The following is a 12,054-nucleotide window of genomic DNA, read 5'->3' on the forward strand; positions in this document are numbered from 1 at the left end:
TTGAGGAAATGGGCTCGTCTAGGGTAACATCACCTACCCATACAATATTATCATGCTTTTAGGGCTTTTATTTTTTCTCTCTGGTCCCACAATCTTCTCCACTCTCACTTCTTTCACGTCTCCACACGCTCCAATCTCTCCCGTCCTCCGTGCCGACGCTCCCTCTCCGATCCGCGCCACGGCCGAAACGTGCCCACACGCAAAAAGAAAGTCCCGTGATAACCACGCGCGCGCCTAGGGTTTTCTTTTTTTTTTCGGACACAACAAATGGGTTGTGATAAGAACCGCAGATTACGGCCACGTGGAGGTCTATAGTTGGTACCTTGTGCCCCATCCTATCACACCGAAACGTCAATATATAAATTTTCAACGTAAAAAAGATGGGTTTCCTTATGTGAAGAAAACACTGAAATCTTGTGAAAATAAATTATTTTATCTTGTTGTTTAATTTTCGGATACCTATTACCCTAATGAAAGCTCTTTACATTAATGCTAAGATATTTTCACTAAAATAATAAAATATTGCATAGATAGAAATATATCTTTTTTAACTTTTGACCTATACAGATACATATACGTGTACACAATATATAGAAAGGTACTCGTGTAAATGGAAATAGGCAGACAAGATGGTGACATGGCAGTGTCATGTTCCACAGATGAGTTGTTTTTTTTATTTTTAATATAAATTAATTTTATGGCAATAAAGTATTAATTTTATTAAAAAACACTCATTTCGACGCAATAAAACCCTCATTTCAAGGATAAGAAAGCTTCGGTTTCCTCTCTCTTCTTTTCTCAACAGTCTCTCTCTCTAAGCCAAAGAAAATAAAAGTCCCCCTTTCTCTCTCTCAGGAAACGTCGCCTTAGGGTTTCAGGAAAATTCGCAGTCAAATTCTACTCATCTCCCGAAGAATCAATCATCGAAACTTATCTAATCCTCTTATCGTCAAGCTTCTCCATCTCCCGGTACGGTTTTCTTCGCTTGCCGCTTAAGATCGAGCACGAATCTCGCATCTTGATTCTCTGGTTCGGATTCTCTTCAGGTGCGTGTTTCCGACATGAATCTCTGATCTGTTTGATTTTTAGGTTTAGGACATGGCTAGATCTTGTCGGAAGAGATTTTAGCTTGACTTGTAGCTGACTTCGTGTTTTCTTTGTCCGAGGGCTCTTCACTGTTCATTTATACGTCTCTTCGATGTTCTTACTTTTTTTTGGTTTTTTTTTTGTTTCTTCACGGACTATTCACGTGCGGGTTAGATCTGACCCGTATTAATTGGTGGGTCTTTGTTATCTTTGTTAATCTCATGCGGTTAATTTTAAGTGTCTTATTATCTGTTAATTGGCTTCTAAATAATTTGATTAAAAACCCTAAATTACTCAGATTAATTAATTTTTACGTTTCTAAGTCGGAAAAATATTGAAACGGGTCAGTTCTAAAGTTTTTTTTTTCTGGTCATGTAGACAAAGGTTACAGCTTTGGGTGTTCCCGTGTCTGAAAACCCTAATTTTTAGGTCGGTGTTTAAATATAGATTAATGTTGAATTTAAAATGTTACACTATAATTCACTTCGAACGTATGAAGAATTTTGTTCATGATTTTATGTAGAACTTAGAGATTTAAAGTTTTTAATGTTCATGGAACTGTAGAGTTAAATGGATGGTTGTTATGAATGTTATTTTATGTGGATATTCATGGAATATGTTTGGAACATCGTGATTATATGTAAAATTTAATTAATTTATAGTTATAATTGATGTTATATATATGGAGCGTTAAGATTTTGAAGCGTTGGATCTCTTTGCATGCACAACCATTTGATCATCAAGCACAATTATACAGTTTTGATTTGTTACTTAGATCTTTCGGTTTGGTGAAGTTAAGAAAAAATATCGTGTGTGACAGCTCTAGGTACGTAGAGAGTATAATGGTGGAAGTTAATCATCATTAAGGCATATGATCTCCTTCAAGCAAATCAATGAGTTCCTCCATTAAGATCAACTCGATATCAATAGATCTCGCAGGCGCTGCCAACGAGATTAATATGGTAAAATGTGATCACTTCTCCATACGGTGAGCCTACTATATATTGACCTTATGTTATCAACCTTCCTTGTTTAAACTATGATCATACTTTCCTTTACTTTGATAGATATTATTATATGTATTTATATGATGTGATCACTTCCAAATGCATACACTATTAGTAAGATACAAGATGAAGTGACATGAATATATCGAGTTTTCTTCTTATAATTTAATGCAGTGGATTCGTAGCTGAAACGCGTGAGAGAGACGATAGAAAATGTTGGCCATTCTCAGAAGAGAGTGTTACTTTGGAGAATCAACAAAGCTATCCCCTTCCTTCTTTATCTGTTCCAAAGTTTAGATGGTGGCGTTGTATGAGTTGCATCAAAGATATCAATGCTGATGGGATAAAGGGTATACTTACTTATTTCCAATATTTTGTATAAGTGTTCTATACTAGCTAGAGAGAAAGGCTGCTTGAACTTATACATTTAAATGGTTGTTTTAAAATTTAGGACTGCATGCAAACTCAACAAGTATAAGCGGGGAAAAGCTAGATGAAACCTCTTCGGTTATCCCTAGTCAAAGCAAATTGAATCCACTAACAATCACCGATCAGGAGAAAGAAAGGGACAATGATATTGCAGGTAATTAGAATCTGCTTGTTTTAGTTTCATAATTCAAACCAACCGTAATAATTTTGTATTATCATTTTTTCAGGTAGTGCTGTTGTGGAGAATGAGAATGTAAACTGTGAAAGAGCTCATAAGGATGATCAGACAGGTAACATTCTTCTTTGGTAGCAAATTAACGTGTGCAGATGAAATAAAACTAACTTTGTGAAGCTGAAACAGTTACAGCTACTACGTTAGTCAAGAAAGTTCATCCTCCATCTATGGATGCTTCTACTGTTAGAAACAAGATCAGAAAGCTCGCGAGTCGAGAACAAGTAGGCAACAAGAGATCTAAAGTAAGCAAATCATCAACGGATGCCAGCAGCTGGAAAGAGAAGCAAAACGTGACAACTTTTGCATCATCAGAGATAGCTGGTGTGGTTGAGGATACGCCTCCCAAGGCAATCAAGAATCGTTATAAAGACGACAAGGTGTCATCAGAGAGTATAAATCTTGGGTTTCAGCGTAGGAAAACTCGCAAGGTTCGTCTACTCAGCGAGCTGATAGTTGATCCCGAGACCAAAGCTAATGGTGGTAGTAACAATATAAGACAAGAAGAGTCTTCTTCTTCTTCGAAGGCTAGAGGTAGAAAAAGAAAGGTACCACCTGAAAACAACTATGTCAGCCGGAAACTAAGCAAAGGCGGCGCCACTTCTGATCAAGGTGATAGTGATTCAGCAGATAGTGGGTTTGACAGAGATCTTATTAAGGGTAAGAAGAAGAACAGAAGATTCCAGGTTGTTGACGAGTTTGTACCATCACTTCCTTCTCAAGAGGGAGTCCATGAGAATGATGCAGCAGGTTCTAGTAAGAGTGCTTTGTCCAAGGATAAAGATTCGGTTCCTCAGAGAGCAGAGAAGAAGCTCAAGAAGAAGAAAAACAAGCCTGTAATAAAGGATAACGAGAAGAGTAGCCTGATCAGTTTTAGTTCCATAAATACAAGCTCCCAATCTACTAGAGATTTAATGAATGAAGAAAGGGTTGGCAGTTCACTTGACGACCGTTTGGCTGCAGAAGGGTATTTCAGAAAACCTATCCCTCCTCAGGTTAATAATGATAGGCCGGTCACTTCTTTGCATGTGCCAGAGAATGCACATGTTAGGCCAAGTGATGTAGAAGCAAACAGTCTTCAAGAGTTTGGTTCCTCTTCTAGACCAAACACAGGTGGGTGGTTGAGAACTGGAGTGGATGCTGTTGACTTCAGCACCACCAACAACAACAACACAGATAAAGGCATTGCAGATCTATTTTCTGTGCTGCAAAAGGTAAATGCTTTGTTCTTACATATCTACCAGAGGTCATTAGCTCAACTAGAAAGGATCTTGCCTATTGTGTTAAGAGGTACCCAGTTCGAGTGACCAGAGTGACCGCTGGGTACGAAACTAATATTATACTGTGGTTTCAGTCCCGACCCTCCTGGTATTAGAAAAATGGTTTTGTTCTCAGATGACTTTAGCTAAAGCTCTATATTGTTGTGTCTTCCAAATTAGTGTATTAATGGAATCATTTTACTTGGCAGGAAGCTTCTGGTGCAGACAGAAAGGGGAAGACAGTAATGGTCCAAGAACATCATGAACCACTCGGAAGCCAAAGCCATGATAGAAATGAGAACACACCTGAAGAGGCAAACGATGATATCACCTTGGAGATAGCTGAACTCATGGCCAAAAACCAATACGAGAGGTGTCTTCCAGACAAAGAAGATGACGTAAGCAACAAGCAACCACCACAAGAAGAAACGCCACATAGATCCAAGAACGCTCTCCTGATTGATCTTAACGAAACCTATGATAACGAGACTTCACTGGAGGATACCAACAACAACACATCAAAACCGCAGCAGAAACCTCTAGACTTCTTCCCATTAAGACAGCCTTACGTGCCTTCTTCTCCGTTTGGGATCTTTCCTCCTCCTACTCAAGAAAACCGACCTAACTCCATCCGGTTTACTTCTGGTCACAACAACCCCCAGTGGCTTGGGAATGTGCCAACAACTATGGCTAATCAGCATCCATCTCCGTCCTCATATAGAGTATTACGTGGGTGTAACACATGCTACCAGAGTGTTCCTCATCAGTACAGAGAACCAGCTTCTTCTCATCAGATCTGGCCACCTTCCATTGTGCAACGACCACAGTGTCATCATCAGACACCAGTTTCTTCTTTCAACATGGATCAGTCAACGAGGCTTGGCCCCAGTAATAACAATACGTGGAACCTCAACTTTGTTACCCCCAACGGGAAGCAAAGATGTGATGGTAATAGATCAATGGACGCCTTCTCTAACGAAAGCTCTATACCGGCATTGAATCTGCTCAGCCTTATGGATCCTAGGTTGAGATCATCAAACGCTCCCGTTGACCACCATGGGAACGTTAATTTCACTAGAAGACATTTTCCACCGTCTAAGGAACGTATAGGGCTTGAAACAGGGGACTCTGGTAAGACAGCTTACCCAAGTAAACAGTCTCCTTTCAATTTTTACAGCAACGGGTTCGCACCTGAGGCTTCCCGGAAGAGTTTCCCTATCGGTCCACCGCTTGGTACGTCGTCGTTTTCGTTTCAAAACGCACAAGCAGCTCCATGGAGTCATCATCATCATCATCAAGAGAAGATAAACAAGAGCAAAGACACTGTGTTTCCTGGAAGTAACGACCAAGGGAGATTCCAGCTTCTCAGGGGATCTAACTCCATGAAGCTCCCTTTGAAAGAAATGAACCAAAAGAGGAAAGCAGAGAGCTCCAGTAACGCCTCTGCGTTGCCTCCTAAGAACAGTTCAGGGTCCTTTGAGTGCATCGTGAATAGAAACCCTGCTGATTTCACCGTTGCTGAACCTGGGAATGTTTACATGTTAACGAGTGAAAATCTTAAGGTGGTAAGAAAACGTGCACCCTACAAGACAAAAGCAAGTTTGTGTAAAGAGGATGCAATGAAGCAGACTAAGAAGACCGTTGGTCCAGTTACAGAAAATGCCTAAAGATTAATACAAAATGGAAGAGGTTTCTTCAGGTAAATTGCTATGCCTATAGAACTGAGTTTTATTCAAGTTTAGTTACTAGAAGTCAGAACAGAGATTATTCTTGGTCTCCTTCAGTTCTAACAAAACATGGGTTTCTCTTTGTGAAACAGACGGTGAGAGGAAGAGGGATGCAAAGAGGCACCAGTCCTGTTGAAGTCAATAATAAGTCGGAAAGGAAACAGTAAAGCGAATCTTCTCAGTTACTTCCTGTTCTTGGATACACATCTCTTTTTTTTCCTTGTGTTTGATCACTCATGCTTGGTAACATTTAGTGTGTGTATATACCTTAAATTACTGTACTACCCTTGATAGGTCTTGTTTTTCTTAAGATATTTTTGTTGCGCTCTTTTATTTATACAGTCACTATTTATACCGCTGGCATTATCTTTTTTATTTTTCGGTCTAAATGTTACCGTTACGACCGGTATGAGTTGTCTTTTTACAGTGTCAGCTTTAACAACGTCACAGGAAAACCTAAAAATAACTCTTCTAAAGTTTTTTCACTTATCTGAAGAAAACTCAAGCAAGTTAATTTTAAATTTACATCTTAATTTTTGTTTGCAAAGTAATTGTGAATTAACTACAGGTAGGTGGTGGACTTGTGGTTTAAAGTCACTAGTATAAGTTTAATTTGGAAGATGTAAATTCACGCCTTAAATATGGTATTCTCAACGGTTGGCCATGTATATGGGTTAGATTATGAACTACAAGTTTGGACTTTCTAAAATTTATCAAGAAACAATATTCAATTAAAATGCCAAGAGTTGTTGAACAATATGCGAAAAACAAAAACAAAAAATTTTGGTCAAGAAATATGCTAAATTTATAAACCCTAAAAATTACTAAAGAAATGGTAAAAGGTAGGAAATATCTATTGTTACTCAAAGAAGTTGGATATTCGTTGGCTCTATTTGGATGTAGATGGAAGGTGGGAGTGGAGAGCAGTGAGAAATTATATATGGTTTAAAGTTTAAAGCGATCGAGAGTGGGGAGAAAGTTAAGATGGTTTCATCAAATGTAACATGACAAGAAAGGAAAGGTGCACAGAAAAATTCTAAATTAAGCAATGATGTATCCACTGTGGTTTTTTGTAAAAACGCATTTGGTGGATCGCAAAGCTAATCTGTGAGTAATAGTCATAAGAAGATCTGGGTCAAGAACTTCGTATAATCCAAAGATCTGGGTCAAGAACTATATTGTAGACTGAAATTTCAAACTATACAACTAATAGAAGTTGTGGTGTGTAACATATGGGGAAAAAATTAAAAGCAATGAGAGTCAAAGAGTACTTGAAATTGTCGGGAGAGAAGCGGACGGGGGCCGGCGATGCATGCATCCCAGTCGGATGCGTAACGGATCTACATAATGAAAAGGCAGAAGTTGACAAAAAGTACAACTTCTCTCTTTTTATTGAGAAAGAAGTGTTGGTTTTAAAGAGTGTGAATCATTAGTTAAAACTCAAATATATAAGATTGGTGCTAATTAATCACATCACTGTATTGATGCTAATTAACCACATCACTGTAAATTATTTACACTATATAATAACGTGAATAACATCTATAAATATTGGATGTATATACTAGAGTATGATGAAATTTCAAGACTAATAAAATTAAGAATTTGGCGAGGGTACGGTTATGGACTTAACAAGTACTTAACATTGGTAATTGCTTATTCAGAAACTGTTAAATGGTACTAGAATGATTAATTCAATGTAGCTTAGGTGGTTACGACTCGAGAGTATTGGTACCATCATTAACTCATTGTAAAAGGCAAAACAAACCTTCTTCAAGTCATTTCCTCCCTCGGCCAACCTATATTTATAACTAAAGAGATATTCCTGCGGGACTGAGCCCTCATGCCATGTCGGTTCAGCTCTTGTAGGACCGACTTTTGAGTGTTGGTAGTTATAATTAAAGAGCTACTTGGCCCTGATCCATACATTGCATTTAGTAGTTAATTGTGGACTGATCTGCAAAAAAAAAAAACTGAAAAGGAATAAGACAGATTTAAATAGAACATAAAATCAAATTAAATTCTCTAAACAAGCACCAATTCGTCGGATAAAATCATAGGGTGAATTTGCTAGATAAAATTCTCAGATTATTTTGAATTATGTTTTCAAATAATTAGCACGTTCAAACCAGTATTTTATGTCAATTTGAGAACTTTCGATAAAAATAGACGAAATTTAAAATTAATTTACTAAAACCTTTCCACATATAGTTTTTGTTTATTCGCCCAAAAAATCATCATATAATTTCTTCATCTGTAAAGTTCTTTTAGAAGAATGCAAGACTCTTACGTTCATTGGCTATTATATGTTTTGATGTCTAGACTTTGACGTAAAATACTTCACATTTGTGTAGAAAAATAAGTATGTTTTGAATATGTGATGATTTTAATTCCTCCTGTATCTCAAATTAATGGTAGTTCTCGTTATTCTGCTTAACGATTTTGGATTCTGGAGTGACCATATATTTCTGTTAAACATTAGGTATTATTGATATGTTAGATACCTCGTTATTCCTTGTCATGATTCTAGCGAGAAGATCATTCTTATATCTTAAAAATGACAATCTGGAGAAACGCTAGATTAATTACACTAACCTGAATAACATCAATAAAATAATGGATGTATATATTACATCCTCGTTAATTTGTAGGTTCGAAATGTGCATTAGTTAACACGTACATTGTTTTTTCATAAGTAACGCGTACATTGTTTTTCTAATAATTAATTAACACGTACATTGTTGATGTACGTTACTTTCTGATAATTAAAACAATGCAGGTGGACGTGTTACGTATGTCGTCAGGTGTTAATTTTTATTTAACAGTACCTTTGTTTACACCAATTCTGATTTTATAGGAGAGCCAGAATGTAGTGATTTCTTTGGACCTATAATTTATACATGATTCGTATCATTTGATAATTGATTGAAGAGTTGTAAGACTTGCAATATCAAAACCAAGACAAGATATTATAGGTTTTAGTATATATGTTAATTATATAGTACAGTACTAAAGCTATATATACATATATATATATATATATATATGAAATGACCTGGACATGTTAGGTCTCTGTGACTGTGGATTTGTCTCTCAGCTACTAATCAGAGAAACCATCACATGTTAATGCCAATAGTTAGTCGGAAAACCAAACCAAGAAGAGGCAAAACACACGAGTTTTCTTATTTCTAAATTAAGTATAATCTCTTTCATCAGACAAGAATCATATGGTTAATTGAACCTATACCGACGCCTGAGAAGCTATGATTGAAAATAAAGATTTTTGCACTTGCAAAGACCATTCTAGAGTTTACGAACCTAGGAGTTAACATGTTTGCACACATCTATATCTATAATGTACATAATAAGTAATACTATCAACAAACAAAATAATTAGAAGAAGCAATATAAAAGTTGGTTCGTTCGAATTTCACAAGCGGGTTTGTTGCTAATAAATCATCCGAACAGTTACATCGTCGTTTAGGATAATTTATGTAGGCAGAACGACTATATAATAGTATATGAGATCTCATACTATTACTGTATACACATATAGGAGACAGAGTCACAGAGACGAAGGCCCTGGCCCACTGGCCCACACTTCTTTAACAAAAGAACTACAAGCCCGTGACCCCCAAACTAGATTTCCAGATTTATTTTAATCTAACATAATATCCACCGTTGGAGTTTACTTTCCTATGTCCCACTCTGAGCCAGATCCAACCGTCCATATTCCTCAAGAGTCGTCAATAGGTGGCTTTTTCTTCCTCCTCTCGCTGCACACACTCCCTCCAGCGCCAGCGCCACCCCCCTCGCTACTTCCTCCGCCGGCGCCACCGCAATTTCTTCGCCGGAAACTCCTTTTCTGTAGACGACGGCAAGTATGCTTATGGCGTATTCTCTCCCTCTCCCTGCCAATCTCGCCATCACCGCCACCATCGCCGGCACCGTCATCGCCTGACCACGAACCTCCGCCGCGCCTTCCGCCGTCGTGCACATGAGCTCAAGCGCAGCTAAAGCTCGCTCCAACTCAGTGATCTCTAGTCCCGCCGCAGTTTCCACAACCGCTGGCGGCTCCCGCCTCAAATCGCCACGTGGCGGTCAACTTCGGCGAGGCAGAGCGCGAGGAGGATCTTGGTGACGTGTTTGGCAGTTACGATGCTGTTGCTACGAAGGCAAGAGACGAGGCCTCGCATGAGACCCGGAGGACAAGTCTGAAGAGCGAGGAGCTTGTTGGATTCGGAGAGGGATGTGACTTGTGAGGTGAAGCTCAGCGATCTGGAATGTTTCTTGGAGAGTTGTTGTGATCGGAAGAGGCAGCGTAGGAGGAGTAACGGTGGATGGAGTTTGATCAAGGTGATGAGGGAAGCGCCATTGAGTGAAGCTTTGAGAAGTGGAGGCTGATGAGGATGACGAGGAGGAAGTGGTAGTTTGCTTACGGCGAGGTTGCTGGTGAGGAGAGGTAGGACTGAGAACAGACTGTGTGCAGCGGCGGAAGAAGCCACATGAGAAGAGAGGACGCGATGGCGCGTGGGGTTTCGGTTTCTCGTTTGCCTTCATCATCACTCGAGAGATTTCGAGTGAAGCAAAGCAAAGCGTCTCTTTTTAAATAGTAAGAAAATAATTGGTTCGCACCAAATTTGTCAGGCGTCATACGTTTGTACTCTCCCTAACATTATACTCGTTAATCATATAAACACTCTTAAATTTTAATAATGTGTATTTTTTTGTCAGCTTAATAATGTATATTATATATAGAATATAGAACATTGTCCATGAAAATATATTGTAAATTCAAGGTAATGATTAAACTATTTTTTTTTACGTATAATATATTTGTATTTTTAGTTAAAATCATAATCTGAAAACGACAGAAGGCAGGATGATCTGGGTCCTTAACACATAAAACTAGTCTGAAACACAGACATAATCTTTCTGCTACCCCAAAACGTTAAAAAGAAGCTTCTATAAATATTTTGCTCAAAAAAACGAAGCTTCTATATAAACTTCAGAAGGTTCAGCGCAAAACTCTCGAATGTGGCAAAGTGTTACAAACAAGAGTCTCTATAAAGTACTTATTTTCCAAAGCCTAACAACAAGAAGCAAGTTACTTAACCAATGGTTATTTTGCTAGTAGTACCAAAAAAATCATATTGTACAAACTGTGAAAAATAATACCTTAAAAGGATCCAACAATCACCTCCATTTTTCGCTTAGTTCTTTCTTCTTTGACAGGATCCAAGTGATGTATATAGCTGCAACGAGTGCCACAATCGTGATCAAGAGAAGTGCGTATCTGAAATCATCGGTAAGCGAGTCATAGGTCTTTGAAGGAGCAAGCCTTGTGTAGAAGAGATCTACTCCATAAGCAAAGACGTGTGTTGTTGACTCTAGCTTGGCCGGAGCTGTTACTATGCCTCTTAGACCTTCTACTTTGAGGGAGTGTGTGACGTATGACTGGTGAAATATGACAAAGCTCATTACAATCACACAAACTAAAACCAGGCACATAAACCAAACAAAAGTATGGACAATGGGTAAGAGTGAACCTGAGGAATGACGGGTAATGAATCCGTGAGAGGGATGATTCCTTCTTCTTTCTCAGCTTGCGAGGGGTTAAGTGTCCGGCGTGGATCCACAAATCGTTTACCAAGTGCCAATATCTCATCATTCATTCAAAACAGTTTTTAGTATCAGTTTTTCCAATACATAGAGGTATTTTTATATGATGCAAACCTGATCCCCGATGGTACCAATGAGAAGCTACATTCTTAAAAGCTCTAGATTTTGAATCCAACAATTAGCAGACTTGTGTATCATCGCCGTGTCTAAAGTTTCCATTCATCTTTGTTTGTTTCTGCCAAACCACCGACGTAACACCACCTATCATCTAATCGTTTCTTAATCTCAACTCTTACTATCTTCGTCGTGTGACATGCGATACTTTTCACCATTGTAATTGTAAAAGCAATTTCTCCTAAGCATCCAATTTCAAAATTGCTCAAAAGCCTCTAGAAGAAAGAAACGACGACTATGGCGGCAATAAGGGTTTAGACCAGAAACGGAGTTCTCTGCTTCGAAGCAGGAGTCTAGGTGTAAGAACAGAGACACCAAAACAGAGCAAATAAGATAAAGGTTTTCTGAAATTTTCTGTGTTATTAAACGTCTCATACTCAAAGCCTTATATAGACTTGAGACACCTACAACAAACTACCGAAACAGACTCTAACGCTTCAACTAGTAGTTTCCTACAAACCAGGACAACTACGACTCTAATCCCTAAGACTTAGCAACAGTCTTAGACTTATTCAAAC

General features: G+C 38.3%; 1 protein-coding gene and 1 pseudogene across 1 annotated transcript; one reads left to right on the top strand and one right to left on the bottom strand.

Annotated features, from left to right (window-relative positions):
- The first annotated feature begins 791 nt into the window (after positions 1–791).
- On the top strand, positions 792–6,115 carry LOC106336019 (protein EMBRYONIC FLOWER 1-like). The gene is made up of 8 exons (XM_013774732.1): positions 792–1,046; positions 1,907–2,074; positions 2,268–2,443; positions 2,545–2,676; positions 2,750–2,812; positions 2,884–3,968; positions 4,223–5,712; positions 5,833–6,115. Exons 2-7 carry the CDS (start codon positions 1,980–1,982, stop codon positions 5,678–5,680), a joined length of 3,009 nt encoding a protein of 1,002 aa, XP_013630186.1. The 5' UTR covers positions 792–1,046; positions 1,907–1,979; the 3' UTR covers positions 5,681–5,712; positions 5,833–6,115.
- Positions 6,116–9,269: 3,154 nt separating this feature from the next.
- LOC106332582 lies at positions 9,270–10,457 on the bottom strand (annotated as a pseudogene).
- Positions 10,458–12,054: the final 1,597 nt, after the last annotated feature.

The sequence above is a fragment of the Brassica oleracea genome, chromosome C3 (assembly GCF_000695525.1).
Source record: "Brassica oleracea var. oleracea cultivar TO1000 chromosome C3, BOL, whole genome shotgun sequence".
Classification (NCBI taxonomy): Eukaryota; Viridiplantae; Streptophyta; class Magnoliopsida; order Brassicales; family Brassicaceae; genus Brassica; species Brassica oleracea.

Bases quoted from the DNA above. Each gene is read 5' to 3' on its own strand.
- LOC106336019 (XM_013774732.1), top strand. From the start codon at position 1,980: ATGAGTTCCTCCATTAAGATCAACTCGATATCAATAGATCTCGCAGGC. The intron at 2,444-2,544 runs GTATACTTACTT...TTTAAAATTTAG, and splicing joins CAATGCTGATGGGATAAAGG to GACTGCATGCAAACTCAACA. The intron at 2,677-2,749 runs GTAATTAGAATC...TCATTTTTTCAG, and splicing joins AAGGGACAATGATATTGCAG to GTAGTGCTGTTGTGGAGAAT.